This window comes from Malassezia sympodialis, genomic scaffold (genome assembly GCF_000349305.1).
Source record: "Malassezia sympodialis ATCC 42132 genomic scaffold, msy_sf_1, whole genome shotgun sequence".
NCBI classification, from domain to species: Eukaryota; Fungi; Basidiomycota; class Malasseziomycetes; order Malasseziales; family Malasseziaceae; genus Malassezia; species Malassezia sympodialis.
The window spans coordinates 211,643-230,223 of NW_017387799.1; the positions used below are offsets into that span (position 1 = coordinate 211,643).

At 54.9% G+C, this 18,581-nt stretch overlaps 8 protein-coding genes across 8 annotated transcripts; 4 read left to right on the top strand and 4 right to left on the bottom strand.

Moving 5' to 3' along the window:
* Positions 1 to 11: 11 nt before the first annotated feature.
* MSY001_0089 (uncharacterized protein) lies at positions 12 to 4,271 on the bottom strand (the record flags this gene model as incomplete). The annotated part of the gene is made up of 1 exon (XM_018886238.1): positions 12 to 4,271. The coding sequence occupies one exon, from the start codon at positions 4,269 to 4,271 to the stop codon at positions 12 to 14; it is 4,260 nt and encodes a 1,419-aa protein (XP_018738735.1).
* An 878-nt stretch (positions 4,272 to 5,149) lies between these two features.
* On the top strand, positions 5,150 to 7,522 carry MSY001_0090 (uncharacterized protein; the record flags this gene model as incomplete). The annotated part of the gene is made up of 1 exon (XM_018886249.1): positions 5,150 to 7,522. The coding sequence occupies one exon, from the start codon at positions 5,150 to 5,152 to the stop codon at positions 7,520 to 7,522; it is 2,373 nt and encodes a 790-aa protein (XP_018738736.1).
* A 37-nt stretch (positions 7,523 to 7,559) lies between these two features.
* MSY001_0091 (uncharacterized protein) lies at positions 7,560 to 8,519 on the bottom strand (the record flags this gene model as incomplete). The annotated part of the gene is made up of 2 exons (XM_018886260.1): positions 7,560 to 8,423; positions 8,448 to 8,519. 2 exons carry the CDS (start codon positions 8,517 to 8,519, stop codon positions 7,560 to 7,562), a joined length of 936 nt encoding a protein of 311 aa, XP_018738737.1.
* A 355-nt stretch (positions 8,520 to 8,874) lies between these two features.
* Positions 8,875 to 10,380, top strand: MSY001_0092 (uncharacterized protein; the record flags this gene model as incomplete). The annotated part of the gene is made up of 1 exon (XM_018886271.1): positions 8,875 to 10,380. One exon carries the CDS (start codon positions 8,875 to 8,877, stop codon positions 10,378 to 10,380), a length of 1,506 nt encoding a protein of 501 aa, XP_018738738.1.
* A 290-nt stretch (positions 10,381 to 10,670) lies between these two features.
* Positions 10,671 to 11,139, top strand: MSY001_0093 (uncharacterized protein; the record flags this gene model as incomplete). Its single annotated transcript, XM_018886282.1, has 3 exons — positions 10,671 to 10,769; positions 10,797 to 11,101; positions 11,127 to 11,139. The coding sequence occupies 3 exons, from the start codon at positions 10,671 to 10,673 to the stop codon at positions 11,137 to 11,139; spliced, it is 417 nt and encodes a 138-aa protein (XP_018738739.1).
* Positions 11,140 to 11,213: 74 nt separating this feature from the next.
* Positions 11,214 to 11,652, bottom strand: MSY001_0094 (uncharacterized protein; the record flags this gene model as incomplete). The annotated part of the gene is made up of 2 exons (XM_018886293.1): positions 11,214 to 11,438; positions 11,539 to 11,652. 2 exons carry the CDS (start codon positions 11,650 to 11,652, stop codon positions 11,214 to 11,216), a joined length of 339 nt encoding a protein of 112 aa, XP_018738740.1.
* A 220-nt stretch (positions 11,653 to 11,872) lies between these two features.
* On the top strand, positions 11,873 to 15,091 carry MSY001_0095 (uncharacterized protein; the record flags this gene model as incomplete). The annotated part of the gene is made up of 1 exon (XM_018886304.1): positions 11,873 to 15,091. One exon carries the CDS (start codon positions 11,873 to 11,875, stop codon positions 15,089 to 15,091), a length of 3,219 nt encoding a protein of 1,072 aa, XP_018738741.1.
* Positions 15,092 to 15,116: 25 nt separating this feature from the next.
* On the bottom strand, positions 15,117 to 17,485 carry MSY001_0096 (uncharacterized protein; the record flags this gene model as incomplete). The annotated part of the gene is made up of 7 exons (XM_018886316.1): positions 15,117 to 15,120; positions 15,207 to 15,685; positions 15,806 to 16,347; positions 16,750 to 16,939; positions 17,063 to 17,149; positions 17,263 to 17,273; positions 17,401 to 17,485. The coding sequence occupies 7 exons, from the start codon at positions 17,483 to 17,485 to the stop codon at positions 15,117 to 15,119; spliced, it is 1,398 nt and encodes a 465-aa protein (XP_018738742.1).
* Between the last annotated feature and the right edge of the window lie 1,096 nt (positions 17,486 to 18,581).

Consider the following 18,581-nt stretch of genomic DNA (forward strand, 5'->3'; position numbering starts at 1 on the left):
TGGTACAGTACTTAGTCACTACAGTCTTGGATGCGCCGGATGCCCATCTCAAGGAGTGCGAGCGAGCTCGCGACGGGGTTCTGCGGCGCCTGCTTCGCCACGTAGGCTTGCCAGTCGGCCACCCACGTAGAGAGCGGTAGTACAAACCGCTCATACAGGCGGGCATATTCCCGCTCCTCACGCAGACCCGTGTAATTGTGGGACGCATCTCGCACCGCGACAAAGTAGAAGAGCGAGCAACATTCCTGCAGATAGGTTTGATGCTGCACCAGGTACATTGCCAGCTCGTCGAGGGCATTTGCAGCCGCTGCGTCGTCCGGCGCTGGTGGCACTGGACGCGAGTGCGGCAGAAGGAATAGGGCCTTATTCCAAGCGCGCCACAGGCGCCCATCCGAAAGCAACTCGTCTTTGGGGACGTGCCCCGAGTCAAGCCGCTCAATGCGCGCCGCACACACTTCGCGCACGAGATGCACCGTCGACCCACGCAGCGGTGCAGGTGCCTCGGGCGCCATCATCTCGCGGATCAGGCGCAGCGTCGCTTCGTCGGAGCTGTGGTCTCGCACAAGCCGCGTCGCAACTGCAAATGCGCGCGCACGGAGGCGCGCTACAGGCGCATAATTTGCGATCAGCGCCATGCCGCGCACCACATACGTCACGCACTCGTCGTCGAGCACCTGGCGCGCGCGCGTTTCTGACGGCAGCGCATCGGTGGCCCACTGTACAAACGTGACAAGTGCATCACACAGCCCCAAGTCCTGCGTGCGTGCGAGTGTGTGCTCTGACGCAGGCACATCCAGCGGGCACAAGCCAGGCAGCAGAGCCCCCGGCAGGACATGCGATAAGCGCCCGAGCAGCTCGCGCGCCGTGTCGGCGCTCCAGCGGCGCGGCTCGGCAAGCACCTGGCGTGACTGTGTTGCGACACGCAAGCGGTCGCGCGTGCGGTCCTTGATATGCGCCATCAGACTCTCGTACGCCAGCTGGTGCACTAGCAGCACAAAGTCTTGCTCGGGATGCGACACTGCGAGCGTCTCGCGCGCGGGGCGCGATACATCCGCCGGACCGAGGCAGCGTGCCCCCATGTCGAGGTGCAGCTGGTCGTATGTTTTGCGCACAATGTTCCACACGGTAATGCGTTTCGACACGCCCTCCGAGCTGTATGACTGCTCACAGAGAAGCATCCCCTCGTTGTTCTGCATATGTCCAGTCGCGCGTGGCAGGAACGGGGTGAGCGCATACAGGTTGTCCACTAGGACCTGCTCGATGCTCGGTCGGTCGTCGCCTTCAATCTGCTGCGCCAAAGATTCGAGACCAAGGACGAGCTCACACAACACGACGGCAGCCTGTGTCGCCAGCTCTTCCACCACATCGATTTCCTCAAGCGTACCGAGCGCATCCGCAATGGCATCTTGATACACGCCCGGTGAAAGGAGGCCGAGCACCGAGTCCAACAGAGCCTTGGGGCGCCGTGTGTGTACTGCCGGGAGCAGGTTGACGAGCCGCTGCAGCTGGCCAAGTACCGCCTGCACCAGCATCGCTCCATCGCGCGCAAGCACCGTGGCAGCATCCACAGCAGGCGAGCCAGCGGCATCCTCGCGCGTACGCCATGCAAGCCCTAAGCGCTCAATCTGCTCCTGGAAGCCCAAACACATCTCTTTGGCACTGCTGCAGGCACTGAACCGCTCAAGCACAGCTAATGCCAAGCTGCCTGTATTGGACGAAGCAGGCTTCTCTGGATGCATTGGGCCGTCATGCACACTCACCAGCGCCAGCGCCGGACCCAGCACATCGAGCGCACGAAAGTTGAGCTCGCTCATCTGCCGACGCAGCGCCTCACTGTCCTTGCTTTGTAAGGAATGCTCTAAACGCCGGTTCAGGCGCTTAACCAGCGTGTACAGCTGCTTAGCATATACGTCATCGGGATCCTGACGTCCCGGCGTCGTTCGCCGCTCGAGCAATGAACGACACGTGCTTTCAATTGCATCCAGGGACGTGGCCAGCTCATGAGGGCCGATTAAATCCATCCTGGCCTCAGGCGTCGTGTAGCCGGAACGCATGCGGGGCGATGCCAGCGCACTGTCCGTCGGCGACGTGGCAAGAGAATGACTCATCGCAGTATTCGCCTTCAGAACACCTCCGTTGCTCAACGCACCTCGCACGTAGGGCAAGGCACGTGCATCGGATACATAGACATGCACCACACCCGACGAGGGTCTAGGCGTCCGAGAGTGACTGTGGCGGCGTGAACGGGGCGAGTCCACGATCGTAGCGGGAGGAAGGCGATCCACATGTGTATCAATGCGCAGGTCCGGTTCCTCCGTGTTGCTTCTCCACGCGGACATCTTAGGACTGGGAGGAACCACGGCCGTGGCAAGACGGTGCTGCAGGGCGGCTGCTACCATCTCGGACGTTGGCGCTTCCCATTCTTGTGGCAGCGGCGTATCGGCACCGCGGGGAAAGCATACGATCATATTATAAACGAGCATCTTGAGCGGCCCCTGTTTCCCCGACGGCCCACTGCTGGGGCGCACTGCATCATCCCTGGCACTGGGATCAATCGCGCGCGCTGGCAACTTGACCAACTCCTCCGGCTCTGTGCGTTGGCCTACTAGTGACCATAGCGTCTGCATGATCTGCGACAATGTACCTGGAGTCTCCTCCTGCGCCAATTCAACCACACATTGGAACACACAAGACAGACCGGAACTGCTCCGCGAGTGCTCAGCACTTGGCTCTGGCCCGGGTAATGTGTAGTACAGGATGCCTGCACAGCGGAGGCAGTACTTGATAAACGAGAGTACGCGCCTGCTAGGCTGCTGCGACGTATTGAGCAAGGTGATCATAGGATACTCCCGGTCCATGGGTAATGACACATCAGGTGGCTGTATCAAGTCGGCTTGCTTCGTCAGCAGGAGCGGGAGTACCATGGCATGCTGCGGCGGTGCGGGCACAAAAGACGTGCATTTCAGTTCGCGTCGAATTCGCGTTTGAGAGAGGGCCAACTTCTCTTGAATACGGTCGGCAATGCGTACGAAACTCTCCATGCGACGCTCGCCATGGATGTCAAGCAAAGCCGCAATATCCTTGCGCATTTGTGAATCAGGGATCGTTGCCAGCATTTTTTTGGCGCGATTTCCCATCGCCGATGGCGATGTGTGCGACGTTCCAAGAGGATATCGCACGCCAGTCAAGCAACGCAAAAGCGTGATACCACACGTCCATGCATCAACCTCGGGGCCCCAGTAGGCCACCGTGCCGGGGGGTTGCGAGAGTGCCGTAACAATTTCGGGGCAATGAAATGCAGGACTGCCACAACACGTCGTCAGCTTCGCATGGCTGCGACTAAAGTGCGTTGCCAGACCAAAGTCGAGCAGCTTGAGGTGCAATGTCTCCGGATGCACCAAGACATTCTCCGGCTTCACGTCCCGGTGGCACACGCGAAGGGGCGTGTGGATGGCGCGAAGTGCCATCATAAGCTGGTCAAACACCTTTTCTGCTACGTCCGCAGGAAGAATGGGACCCGGTGCAGGCATTTGTGCCGAAGCGCTTGACGACGACTGGGCCTGAGGCTTTGTACCGATTCGAGCCACAAGTGTCTCAAGTGTCACGTACCCATCCAAATACTCTTCAACAAGGTAAAAGTGCCCAGGCGTACGAATCGTTTCGACAACGTCAACAAGATTTGGGTGCGGCGGAAGCTCAGCCAACAGCGATGGTTCACGCAACAAGCGCGTTGCCACAAGCTCGTGATGGGGAAAGAGAGGGGTATGTTTCACTGCAAACCGTTGCCCGTTCTTCACTGCCAAGTACACAGTGGAGAAACGACCACGTCCGAGTGTCTTCGGGAGGATCGTGTATTCACATATGCCCCAGTCTAGGAGTCTGTCCATGCCAGTCACCTCCTGTGGCTCATGCGTCTGAGCTAGCACCTCTTCCTGGGCTGGCACCACTTCAGAAGCGCCCCAGTTAAAACGGTCCAGCTTGGAGGACCGTTTCATCCGCAAATCCTCGTACCACAGAAGAACATGGCTCCCTGCACCACGCGTGCGATCCCACTCCTCGCGCTCACGCCTTCGTGCATTCGCCTGCTGTGTAGCAATGTAAGATCTCGAGTTGCGCCCACGAGATTTTCGTACGCCCGAAGTCGATGCGCCGTCGGTAGATTTGCTTGCAGATTGCTTCACTACAGCATTCTTTCGCGGTAAATCCGTGTTTTGATTATTTGGGAGCTTATCATCGTCGTTATTACAGACCTCGCTATGCTCAGGGAGCATACCGCAGCAGAGGAAGAGTTTCTACAGCAGCGCGGGAGACCCCAGTCGTAGGAACAAGCGGCGCCGTTTCGTTTTTTAGAGGCCCATGATTGGTCAAAAAAGTTTGTGCCAAAAATATACCCAGATAAGGCCAGCGGCTTGTCCCAGCTAACCACGGGGCAAGTCTACTTCACAGACAAAGAGCTTGTCGTCCAGCGAGCTGCGGCGTCAAGTAGGCCTGCCCTGCCACGTTAAATTAGGTCAATTTCCTTAGTGCCCTAGTCCGAGTCCGAGCCTTTCCCATCGTCGTCACTATAACTTAACTGTGAGCGGGTCGCCGTGGACTCCTCGCATGTACTGCACGAGCGGGATGCACTAAACTCCGACTCATCTGATGCCATAGATGCTGAGCGTTTTAAGGAGTTGCCATGGGAAGGGCGCATAGATTCCCGCATCTGTTCTCGCTCCCGCTCACGTTCACGCTCCTGCAAGATACGGTCTGCCGCGCCAGGTCTGAATTAGTGGCAGAGTACTTACTGCTGAATGACTTGTTCGCTGGAGTGCGTGGGGCGCCACTGCTTTTCGAGCGCTGGGTTATTCAGTACCTGGGTCCGTGTGGGTCGCCTCTTATATGGCCGAGGATTTTTGCACTCATAAATAGCATGACCAGGTCTTTCACACCTCTGGCATACCCGCGATGCCCTGCCGCTTTCATCGCGGCCAACAGACACGCGCGACGGGTACATCGGTGGTGTTGCGGAAAACGAGCATCATCACCTAAAGATATGCTTACGTAATTTCATGACCGTGCGTTCGAGAGGCTTCTAGGTTCCTGGGCAACTGTGCGGGGCCGTCTACATAAATCTAGCCACGCCACCGGACTCACAGACCATTTTCGCATGCTCCGATTGCAGAACAAGTCTGTAATGAAACTGGCGGGGGTGCAGCCAGCACGCATCGTCGGTAGGACGCGCATGGCGACTGCGCCACTTACCTCACGTCGGCTTGCTAGCATTGGCTACTCCATGCCGCGCTTGATCCATACCTCGTCCGCCCGGTGGCAGCCGCCGCCGGGTGGCGGAGGGTTCCCAGGGATGCGTATGAACATGCAGGGACAGCAGACTCAGCCAGGAGAAACGTTAGCACAATATTCACAAGACCTAACGAAACTAGCCAAAGAAGGAAAGCTGGACCCCGTTATTGGTCGTGATAGTGAAATTCGACGTGCGATCCAAGTCTTGTCGCGACGGACTAAATGCAATCCTGTACTCGTTGGACCGGCTGGTGTTGGAAAGACGGCTGTTATGGAGGGGCTGGCGCAGCGGATTGTTAACAAAGAGGTGCCAGAGTCATTGCAAGACAAGCGCGTGTGTGCCTTAGACCTGGGCGCTCTTCTCGCCGGCGCTTCTTTCCGCGGCGCTTTTGAAGAGCGATTCAAGGCTCTACTGAGCGACGTTGAGGCAGAACAGGGCAAAGTGATTGTATTTATCGATGAGTTACACATGTTGTTGAACCTTGGAAAGGCAGAGGGGTCTGTGGATGCAGCCAATATGATTAAGCCGCTGCTGGCGCGCGGCGCACTTCAGTGTGCCGGTGCCACTACTTACGATGAATATCGCAAGTATATCGAGAAGGACCCTGCCCTTGCGCGTCGGTTCCAAGCTGTGTCCGTGTTGGAACCTACGCCCGAAGCTACGATTGCCATTTTGCGTGGCTTGCGTTCTCGCTACGAAGTGCATCATGGTGTTGGCGTGAGTGACGGTGCTCTCGTCACTGCGGCGACGTATGCATCTCGGTACCTGACGGAGCGGAAACTTCCCGACTCGGCAATTGACCTCCTGGATGAAGCCATGTCGGCCTTGCGTCTTCAGCAAGAGAGCAAGCCTGAGGCGATTGAGACGCTAGACCGAGACATTCTCACGCTTCAAATTGAGCTCGAATCGCTTCGCCATGAAAACGATCCTCTCTCGCTTGAGCGCAAGGAGATTGTCGAGAAGGAACTGCAAGAGAAGCGCGCAGAGAGTGGAGCGCTCACTTCTTCCTGGATGGAGGAGCGCAGCAAGCTAGACCAACTCAAGTCCGTCAAGGAGCAGCTGGAACAAGCTCGTATTGAGCTAGAGCGCGCCACTCGTGAGGGAGACTTCCAACGAGTCGCTGAGATCCAATATGGTCGGATTCCGGATTTAGAGAAGCAAATTCCGACTGAAGAGGAACTCAACGAGAAGCACAAGGGCCGCATGCTCCATGACCGTGTCACGAGCGACGATATCGCCGCTGTGGTCGCAAAAATGACAGGTGTACCTGTACGGAACCTGCTCCGTGGTGAACGCGAGCGCCTGATGGGTATTGAAGATTCCCTGCGAAACCGTATCGTTGGACAGGACGAGGCACTGAGCTCTATTGGGGAGGCTGTACGTTTGAGCCGTGCCGGTCTGCATTCTGCCAAGCGCCCACTCGCCTCGTTCATGTTCTTGGGTGGTACCGGTGTTGGTAAGACCGAGGCCGCCAAGGGTCTCGCACAATTCCTTTTCGACTCTGAGAAACTAATCCAAATTAACTGCTCTGAGCTAAGTGAGGCGCACTCTGTAAGCAAACTCGTGGGTGCCCCTCCAGGCTATGTGGGCCATGAAGATGGCGGGCAGCTCACTGAGCAGGTGCGCCGACAGCCATACTCTGTGGTACTCTTTGATGAGATTGAAAAAGCAAACCGAAGCATCCACACGCTCTTACTTCAAATTTTGGACGAAGGTCGCCTGCAGGATTCTCAGGGCCGTCAAGTGGACTTCCGTCAGACGATTATTATATTGACGTCGAATGTCGGTGCCGAAGTTCTCTATGAGCCTGGATCTACAGATGCAAAGGGCCACGTTACGGAGGAATCACGCGCTAAAGTGGTTAAGGACGTGCAGCGCGCCTTCCCACCTGAATTGCTAAACCGCCTTGACGAGCAAATCATTTTCAACAATCTGGCTCCCGAGACGCTCGAAAATATTGTATCGATTCGTCTTAAGGAGGTAGACCAGAGGCTACATGACAAGCGAATTGTGCTACGTGTGAGTGACGAAGCTCGACGCTGGCTGGCCAAGAAGGGCTATGAGCCAGCGTATGGCGCGCGTCCCCTAAATCGGTTGATTCAGAAGCGCCTGCTCAATCCGCTCGCATCAAACATCATCCAAGGCAAGGCCAAAGAAGGCGACACTGTCGAAGTGGATGTTGATGCAGCGAAGGATGATCTCTCATTGCACGTTGTGGCGGGCCATGAGCACAAGTAGATGTATATATAGAGTGGAAACGTATCTATGTTATCGTCTAGGCAGGAGGCGGCCAGACATCTAGCAGGCGCTGTAGTAAGGCCGGTGCCTCACTATAAGGCACTGCGAGTAAGCGTCCAAATAGTGGTGCCTCGTAAGAGTCAGCAGCATCACGAGGGGGTGGAAAACGATAGGTGTACGAGTGTGACGCAAACTCGCGGATCAGCTCATCTTCGGGGTGAAAAGAGCCCAAGCCATCATCATGCGACCCTGCGGCCCGCTTCTTGTTGGCGACTGGTTTTCCAAGGGCCGCGGCCGCTGCATCGTCGGGGTGTACGTGCTCTCCACGGGCTTTGCGCTTGCGAGCACCGGCTAGGCCAGTAGGCTCCTCTTCCTCATCTCCTTCCTCGAGGGCATCCGCAGAGAATGCACGAGAAAATATGATCAGATGAGATGGTTTGGGCAACGACGTCTGTCGCAGGGACTCATCCACTTCCTCGAGCAGCATTCGCATAAGCGGGGGCATCACTTGAGGCGGGAGATTGATCATGCGCTCATGTAGTACAAACAAATGTGGTCTACTGTCGGATGAGCTTTTAATCAGGTCAAGGAATGGCTTCGCCGAGGCAGCCTTGCTTAGTTGCGTGGTAAAGTACGTTCGCAGGAGGTCGGAGGCGGGCGACGCAGGTCCTAGCATCACGGCACTAATAACGGCGTAGGGATCGTGCACTTGTTCAATGTCGTCCACCTTAATGACCGTGCCAATGCCTTGAGTCATGCCTGTCTGGATCACATGGTCTGCCAGCACGCCTATGTCCATTTGAGGGGCGTGCGTGTAGAACATCTGCTGGAACAGACGTTTCAGGGCCTGGAAGTCAATTTCACTTGGCGCCTGAAAATCAAATTCAACATTGATCACATCCTAGAATGAGGCAACTAAACGTACAATGTCTTCGTCGGAATCGCTCGAGGGCTCGACAGGCGCACCGCGCGTGTCAGCGCTGTGCGACGCACTCATAGCAGCGTGACACAAGGTAGCTGCGTGGCTGGCTACGCAATATTGCCACGTGCTTATCGTCCTCGGAGTGCCAGGCCTGCCTATCATAAGTTCCAATCTGTCTTTGACATGCATAAGGCTGCAGCTGTCCCTTTCCATCGCACCCGCTCCGTGGAACTCGTCCTCTACGAGTCGCATCAGGGAACGGCTTGGCACAGTTCTCTCGCATCCGCGCACATTTCTGTTGTAGCGCTTGGTCTGCATGTCGGTCCCCAATAAAGGGGAGCGATCCTCTCTCTCCCCTCCTAACGCCCGTCCTGATGCTGCGCAATCGATTCGTCCCGCTCGCCCTGTCTCAGCTGCCGCCCAGACCAACATGATGTTAGGTGCGCTGGCAACGCCAGAGCGCCCCTCTTCCTTCCATTCAGATTTAGGACCGACGAACTATTCGTATGCGCACGCAAGTGGCCCATCCACCGTTCCTGCCATGGACCCTTCTGGCGCCTCCTATGGCTACATGGAAGCCAGCCCTCCCATGTCGTCCCAAGCACCGGCAGATTCACAGAGTGGTGCACTGTCACTCATACCCTCTTCGAATCATCCTTTACAATCTCCCCCCGCTCCACTGGGCCCCACGGCTCTCACCCCCTCGCCTGCACGAATCTCCCCCCCTCCGCCCTTGGTGCCCGAGTCCCCGACATCCAACAGTCTGTCTAGGCGAAATGCGGCTGCGCCGACCACCCAGAAGAAACCAGAGACTGCATCTGCACGACCGAAACCAACAGCACCAACTTACGAGCGCTCCATGCTACGGAAACTTTTGGCCTTTTTCACATGTGGCCTGGCCTCTTCAACGGTCACTGCTGCTTTGGATCCCCCCTCAGCAGAATCACCTAAGCCTGTATTAAATTCGTCTTCTATGCAAAAAGTGTACTTACCTGGACCTTCAGATGCTAATCCTCCTCCTCAGACTGAGTCCGTTCCGCCGCCGGCGGAGGCTGTTCGATCACAGACAGCCAACTCTTCGTTTACGGCACCTTTGTCTCGCGATACCATAGTTGGGCAAGACCGCAATTCGCTGGCACCAGGTGGCATCTCGCTCCGAAGCTCTTTGAACCGGAATAGCGTGGCAACCACTGTTACATCTCAGAACGATCATTCGGACGACTTTATGCAAGATGTGATTACTCAGGTGCCGGAAAATGGTCCCGCTATACCCATGGGAATGGTGAGTCAAGATTTGGAACAGGAGATTATGGCCGAGGAGCAGCGCCTTATCCAACAGGGTGGAAATGGTATTCCTCTCGACAGTTTTGGGAACCCGATGCCATTGCTACCTGCATTGACGAAGCCTCATCTCTTGCGCAAGTGTCTTGTGTTGGACTTGGATGAGACTCTGGTCCACAGCAGCTTTAAGATGGTACCGAACGCTGATTTTGTGGTGCCCGTGGAAATTGAAGGCATTGTCCACAACGTCTACGTCATTAAGCGGCCTGGTGTGGACGAGTTTATGCGTCTCATGGGTCAAATATACGAAATTGTGGTTTTCACTGCGTCCTTAAACAAATATGCGGATCCCGTGATTGACATTCTCGACATGCACCATGTTGTTCAGCACCGTCTCTTCCGCGAGTCCTGTTATAATCACTATGGAAGCTACGTCAAAGATCTGTCCCAACTGGGGCGCCAACTCACCGATACCATCATTCTTGACAACTCACCTGCGTCTTACATCTTCCATCCAACCAACGCTGTGCCTGTATCCAGCTGGTTCAATGACCCGCATGATACGGAACTTACCGACCTTTGTCCTTTCCTTGAGGATTTGTGCCATGTGGACGACGTGCGTACTGTCCTTGATGGGTTCATTGACATGTCGTAACTCCTCTTAGGCGGTGGCGACCGACACGGCCGCCCGTTCGTTCGTTGCTCAGGTATATCACGTGTTGTAGCATCTCCATCATGGACGAGTTAACAGCTCGACTGGCCGATGAGGTCTTGTCGATGTATGATGTGTACGGGTAGCACTGAGAAGCTGATTCTAGGACTTCATCACAGCGGCGATGTATGCTGGGCTTGGCGGGCGTGCCCGGTTCGGGCAAGTCCACATTAGCCAAACGTCTGACAGCACGACTCAACGAGGTGCATGCCGGTAGTTGTGTATGTATTGGCATGGATGGCTGGCACTACACTCGCTCCCAGCTGGATCAAATGGAGGATCCATGCGAGGCACATCGCCGGCGTGGCGCCGCGTTCACATTTGATGCGGAGGTTCGTGCACGAGCCCTTCTGACCTAGTCGTTCGTGGCTTTTGTGCAACGTGCCCAAGACTGTTTAGATGTGCCTATCTGGGCCCCTGCTTTCTCACATGCTGACAAGGATCCTGTGCCGGACGCGATCCGGATCGAGCCCACGCACCGCGTACTACTGTTCGAAGGTCTCTACTGCTGCCTGGACGAAGAGCCATGGGTCCAAGCGGCGCGCTGCTGGGACCGCGCCTGGTTTCTGCATGTTTCCACCCAAGTGGCGCGCTCGCGACTCATCCAGCGCCACCTCGAATCCGGTATCGTACATGATGAGGCGGACGCTGCCGAGCGCGGTATGTACATGGCTCTCTCACCCTCTCAGCCGATACCAATGATATACCCAATGGAGACTATATTTTGGCACACATTCATGAACCTATTTATCATATTACTGAAGTTCCCTCAATGCTTAGTGGCCACGAGCAGCTGCCTGGCAGGCCTTGAGTTGCTCGAGATAGTAAGCGCATGCGTTCATATCGTTGGTCTTCTCGAGACAGGTGATAAAGTCCTTGCTCTGCACGTCGCAGTTGATGCCCGTATTCTGTTCAGAGAATGAGTCAACCTGCTGGGGCGGCGGAGCGGCCTCGTATGAGCGACCACCGAAAAGCATGTTACTGATACCGTGTCCGACAGTCTGGCGTAAGCGAAAAAAAAAATAGCACGCACCGAGCCCACTGCAACACCCGCTGCAGTAGATGCCATCTGTTGTTTGTTAGATTCCAAAGATGACGTACCTGCCCAAACAAACCGGGGCCCTGTGACGCCACCGGTGCAGCCTGCTGGGGCTGAGGCGCCGCACGCTGCTGCGCAGGCGGCGGCGCATAATGCGACTTGGGTGCAGCCGACATAGTGTGCATACTACGCGAGCCACTGGGTGCAGTAGAGCGTGCAGCGGGGCGGGAGCCACCAGATGAGCGGGAAGAGCGTGGCATATCGTAGTTGACACTGCGTAACGCCTGGTGGGGTCACGGCGTGGACGCGCCAGCTCCCACGTGCGAAGTACTTCATCGGCCGAGTCGACATTTTTCTCGTGCGTGGCGTCAGTGCATGAGACGACCGCCGTTGACGATGGCGGACGCGGCGCAAGTGCATCGGGCGCATCGTCCGGCGCAAGCAGGCCCAAAGTCTGCCAAGGCGAAGGGAAGAGAGCGCCATGCTGGTGGTTTTAACCCCAAGGCGTATATTGCGGCACACCCGTATGCGGCTGACAAGCAGGTCCGGCGAAAAGCTGAGCTGGACCAGCAGCGCTTGCATGTGCCGTTAATGGATCGTACACCTGAGAAAGAGCCACCACCAGTGATTGTCGCCGTGGTAGGACCTGAAGGCGTAGGAAAGACGACGTTGATGCGTAGTCTTATCCGACGGTACTCAAAACATACATTGGCCCATATCAATGGGCCTGTTACGGTGGTCAGTGGCAAATCGCGCCGTATTACTTTTATCGAGTGCAAATGTGATATTAATTCGATGATTGACGTTGGAAAGGTTGCCGATCTCGTTTTACTGATGATCGACGGCAGTTTCGGTTTTGAGATGGAGACAATGGAGTTCCTCAATGTGCTTCAGGCGCATGGCTTTCCCAAGGTCATGGGCGTATTGACGCACCTGGATCTTATTAAAAAGGCGCGGACACTTCGCGCAACCAAGAAACGACTGAAGCACCGGTTCTGGACGGAAATTTACCAAGGCGCTAAGCTATTCTACCTCTCTGGTATCATTAATGGCCGATACCCCGACGCCGAAATTCAGAACCTCTGTCGCTTTATCAGTGTGATGAAGTTCCGCCCACTCATCTTCCGGAACCAGCATCCATACTTCTTGGCAGATCGTATGGAGGAGCTGACGCCGCGCGACCTTGTGAAAGCGAATCCGAAAATGGACCGCACCATCACTGTGTATGGCTATCTGCGCGGCACCCACCTCCGAGTGAGGCAAGCTGTACACATTCCCGGTGTGGGTGACCTAACCGTGGCCTCAATCGAGCGTCTCGCTGATCCCTGCCCACTTCCCACGCAGGAAAGTGAAAAACGCCGGCGTTTGAGCGACAAGCAAAAGCTTATCCACGCGCCTATGAGTGATGTCGGTGGCGTCATGTTTGACAAAGATGCTGTGTATATCAACGTGCCGGGTCATTTCTCGAAGCGCGACGGCGATGGCGACGTGGGCGAGGGCGAGCGCATGATAATGAACTTGCAGGACTCAACGACCACTCTGGGTGACCGCGCTGCCGCAGGGGACTTGCGTCTTTTTGATGATTCAGAGTCGGGTGTGTCGATCAATAAGCTGCGTCGGCGTGCAGCCTTTGATGATGCCAACCATGATGAGGGCGGCGAGGACGAGGACGAGGACGACGTGGCGGAGGATGACGACACCGATGGCGAAATTGAAGACGATTTGGATGGATCAGGAGCCTATGCAATGGATCTGGACGACGAGCAGGAAGAAGAAATTGCCTATGCGGATAGCGACTCAGACCTGGGCGACGCGGCGGACTTTGCTCTGTGGAAAACAGATTTGGCCCAACGTGCTGAAGACACTGTGATGGCCAACCGTCGTCGTCGTCGCGACCTGATGCGGCTCGTCTACGAGTCAACACAATCGCCCGAAGAGATTGTGCGTGGGGACACATCGAATCCAGAGAAGGACGACGAAGACACGCAGGGCAACGACGAATTTTTCCATGTGGTTTCAGAGGAGGCATCTAGCTCTATGCAGGACGTGCCCGAACAGTTTTATCCTATACAAGGGTCTACTGATCTCGAGATATGGAACGAAGACGAGAAGCTCGACTCGATTCGGTACCGCTTCATCACTGGCGAGGCTGACGACGTGAATGAGGATCCCTCTCAAGGCGAAGAGGGGGTCGAGGCTGCAAACGAGGTGGTGGAGGACGACGAAGAGGCGCGAGCCAAGGCACTTGCATCGAAAAAAGCAGCCCTCAAGCGCAAGTTTGATGAGCAATATGATGCCGAAGACGACGAGCAAAACAATGATGATTGGTATACGGAACAGAAGCGCGAACTGGCGCATCAGGCAGAGCTTAATGCGGCCGAGTTTGCCGACCAGGACGAGGAAACACGGGCGAAAATTGAGGGTTTCCGTCCCGGTACTTATGTACGTGTTGAGTTGCAGCAGGTGCCCTGCGAGTTTGTGGAGCATTTCCATCCCGCCTATCCGATTGTGGTGGGCGGTCTGCTGCCTAACGAGACACAATTTGGCTTTTTGCAGGTGCGCATTAAAAAACATCGCTGGTACAAGCGGATCCTTAAGACCAACGATCCGTTGATCTTTAGTCTCGGCTGGCGCCGGTTCCAGTCGATGCCAATCTATACGCTAGACGATGGCACGCGCAATCGCATGTTGAAGTACACGCCCGAGCACATGCACTGTCTCGCGTCGTTCTACGGGCCAGCGAGCTTGCCAAACACGGGTTTCTGTGCATTTAACACACTCTCGTCTGATACGCCCCAGTTCCGCATCAGTGCCACGGGAGTTGTACTGAATGTAGATGCTGGCACAGGTGCCTCACACAAGATTGTCAAAAAACTTAAGCTGACAGGCACACCGGCCCAGGTTTTCCGGAACACGGCATTTATTAAGGATATGTTCTCTACGCCGTTAGAGGTGGCCAAATTTGAAGGTGCTCAGCTCCGCACAGTGTCTGGTATCCGCGGTCAAGTCAAGAAGGCGTTGGCCAAGCCAGAGGGGCAGTTCCGGGCCACTTTTGAGGACAAGATCCTCATGAGCGATATTGTCTTTTTGCGTGCATGGTACAATATCGTGCCCCGGCCGTTCTACAACCCTGTGACCTCGTTGTTGATGCGTGCTGACGAGGCGCGTGAATGGAAGGGCATGCGTCTTACGGGTACGGTTCGCAAAGAAGAGGGTTTGAAGACTCCTTTGCGCGTCAACTCGACCTACAAATCTGTCGAGCGACCGGAAGCACGCAAGTTTAACCCGCTTCGCGTACCTCGTGCGCTTCAGGCAGCGCTTCCGTACAACAGCAAACCGCACGTCACCAAGGCACAACGCAAGCCGACCTATCTCCAGAAGCGTGCGGTACTTATGGAGAAGGACGAGCGCGATGCTGTGGCGCTACTGCAGCAGATGCAGGCTGTGCAACGCGCCAAGCAGGAGAAGCGTCAGCAAAAGCGACAAGATCGACTCGACGACAAGGCCAAGACCTTGGCCAAGCAGGAGACAGCCGATGCGCAGAAGCACAAGGAGCGCATGAAGGATATCTACCGCGTGCAAGGGCAGCGGGCGGCCAAGAAGGCCAAGTCATAGCTACTCATATTCGAGTTCCGACTCGCTACCTATGTCATCTTCCGCGTCGAGAAAGGCCTCGAGGGCCTCCAGTGCGTCCGGATCGTTCGTGGGAAGGTCGACCAGTCCATCATACAACACTGCTTCGGATACAAGCGCAATGGGACGATCGCCCAAAGTCGTGCGCTTGCCTGGCTCGAACTTGGCACACTTGGTTTCCGGAAGACGGTACATACGTTTAAGCGTACGGCGCACACGCCGTAGTATCTCAACGCGCTTCGCTGCATACGCAAGCGATAGCAAGTCAGTCGACCGCAAAGGTCCACCAATAGCGGTTTTATCGTGAGGGAGGGTGTCTGTCATGGGACGAGATTCAACACTCTCAACATCCGAATCATTCTCTTCGTCCGTAAGTGGGCTAGGTTCGCGGAGATGCTCTTCTCGCCGAAGTCGGCGGCCAATGATACCCGCAATCTGAATACCTGTGCTTGCATCCAACATCTTGAGTTCGTAAAGGATGGTCAGTGGCTCCTCTGCGTAGCGGTACTCAAGGACCTGCAAGGTATCGGCAATAAAGACACTTAAGTTTACATCGTCTGGAGTTGGCGATAGATCCTGTTGCACGTCCAAAAGTCGCACGAGGGCTCTAAGAAACTGAAGTTTGGCTTGCCGGTGGTCCACAAGAAGGTCATACCATACTTGAAACATTGCTTCCCTCTTTGTTCCAGGGCGTACTCCGCGCGGGGCTGCCGTGAGACGCTGCTGGAATCGAAATGCCATCGTGACAGATTCACCAAAACGCGTGCTGAGCATCGACGAATGCTTTTCTAGTAAGTATCGATGAAGCTGCACGGCCTTGTGTCGCAGTAGAAGATTGTCACCTGTTTCCAGAGCCACCAAGTAGGGCACACATTGCATGGGGTGTGAGAGGCCTTGCAGAACAGACAGCTTAACAATCTCGCTCGCCACTTGCTGCGTCTTTGGAACATTCACCTCCAGTGTCGCTTGCAGAATTGGCACAGCATAACGCTGGATTAGGGCGGACGCTACACCGGCATCTACTTTGTTTTGGCCGGCAAGCTGCTTCCTCATATCCAGCTGCGCCTCCTCTTGAGGGGCGGTGGCATCTCGATCAAGGTATCCCCAGAGTGCGCGCAGCATGAAATATTGCTCCAGTGGTGCACCTTCGGAAAACACATGATCCAAGACCTTGCACACATCCGGCTCCAGAAACTTGAGAGGATACGCCTGAAGTACGTAGCTCAGGGCCAACAAAACTGAGTGAGTATTGTCCTCAGTGGTGGTAGAATGGCTAGACAAGGTGGAATAAAAATGCAGTAGCATATCAAACAACGAATCCGCATGGCTGTCAAGGCGTGACTCAGACCAGGGCCCATTTGCACACAACAATGCCGTGATACACAATGCTAGCGACGCTTTGGCGTCCAAAGAGGATGTCTTAACCAAAATTTCGCGAGACAAGGCAAAACAAGAATGATAGGTCCGCGCCAAAAGAGTGTAATTGTTCGTTTGGTACTGAATGGCCGCACAAAAGCACGAAATAAGAGCTTCGAGAGCCGCAGAGCCTGGTCGAAATTGACATTTTGAAATCAGGCGCGTAAGAATCAGTTCCAAATGAATAGCAAACGAGCGAGCCGTGCGAGGAAGAGCAGGCATACATTGAGCGAATATCCGAAGAAGTTCCTCCATGACAGCCACTTCATTGGGCGTTTGTGCTCCGTCCACATATGGAAGAAGTTGCTTGGCTCGAGGTACTGTGAGCAATCCTGGATGCACTGCTGTAATAATTTGAACAGCTCGGAGTCGTCCGGACATGGCAGGTGAGAACGTAGGCGCGGCAAACAGATCCTGAAGCAGTTCGTCGACAAATTCACCCAAACGGATAGCAAACAATGTACTCACTCGCACCGATCCCAGCCGTCTTAAAAACTCGTCCAATGGAGATGGTCGCTCGTGAAGCCGCACACATACATCGGCCAGGACATGCGCCACTGAGCGAGCGTTTTTCGTACGATGGGTACCAAACCAAAGCTCCTCTAAAGCTTCTTGAGCCGCTTGCTGAATTTGTGGATCCACATCATAAAGGAAGCGTAGAAGACGCAATGCGGCATGCAATTCCAACGAGAAATCACCGGTAATCTCATATACTTGCATGAGGAATCTCAACGCACGACGGCGTACACTAGATGAAGTGTCATTACAACGCTCCAATATACGTGTGAAGAACGAGGGTATAGCCTGTTCGTTTTTTAAAACATAATTGGCCAGTATTGACACACAAGTCTCCCGCACGCTGGCACTCTGATCACCTAAGTGATCTGCCACCGCATCACGGATCTGTGCATCGTGCAACAGTGCTGGATCCACAGTCGCGATATTACCAATGGCACGCATGGCGCGAATACGTAGAGACAGTACGGGGGCATGACAGTATTGCAGTAGTCCCTTCAGCAGTGATGGAAACTGGACAAAGAAAGTACTTTGTAAGACAAGCTGGGGCATTATATCCGCATAGATTCGCACAGTCTCGTCACCAGTCACACGGTCCACACACTTAGCCAATGCCTGGTGAAATGCTTCATTTTCTTGACAAACTGTGCGCGCCAACGAGAGCTCATAAAGGTATTGTGCCGCGTGAAAGGCTCTTGCCGTAGCAGTTCCAGGATTCTTGTGGCCTTGTCGTAATTGTGACAGCACGCTGTGATAGGCTCCATCTACATCCTCCAAAGCCTCGATGTTAGCTGCCCTAGCAATCTGCCGCATTGGTTGGAGTGTTAGACGCTTCCGCCCCAATCCATTTTCAATGTCCGCTTTGCGCAAGCGAGAACCTACCAGACCCAGCTGGTCGAGGGAAATCAACTTGGCATCTAAACCACTTTTGGAGTCAGAGAGTGTTGTTGAAAAGGCTCGGCACAAGCACGATAATAAAATAGGGGCGGCGGGCCATTCCGGATGGAACAAAAGAAGTAGCAGATCTTCCATGAGACCATACAAAATCGCACCATAGCTGATATCTATGGCGCTCTTAGTCATTTTCGATTCACCTCCTTTCAGCACGAGATACTTGGCGACGCTGCTAGCCAGTGCATGTACTGCTTCTTGGTTGCTCTGGCATGGTGGTTTTTCCAAGTCTGATTCTCCCGAAAACCATGCAATTGTTTGCTCCCTAGCGGCGTTTGTCTCGTGGGAAGCGGCCTGGATAAGTTGTAGCAGTAAGGCAGTGAGAACATATACATAATGACCCTGTTTTATACGAAACTGTCGCTTGCGCCTGCGCAAGTCTGGTAGTCTTAAAAGGGATACGAGAATTTCGCTTAGAACCCAGGAGCGTTGACTAGGATAATTAGCAAAAACGCTCCGAAGTATATTGAGGCCTGCGAGGCGAAATGGTTTCAGTGCCTCCGTGTGGGTATAGGAACACGAAACACTTGATTTACTGAGGGCATTTCGACGGTCATGTGAAAAGAAGGGCGACAGGGCCATGTATACA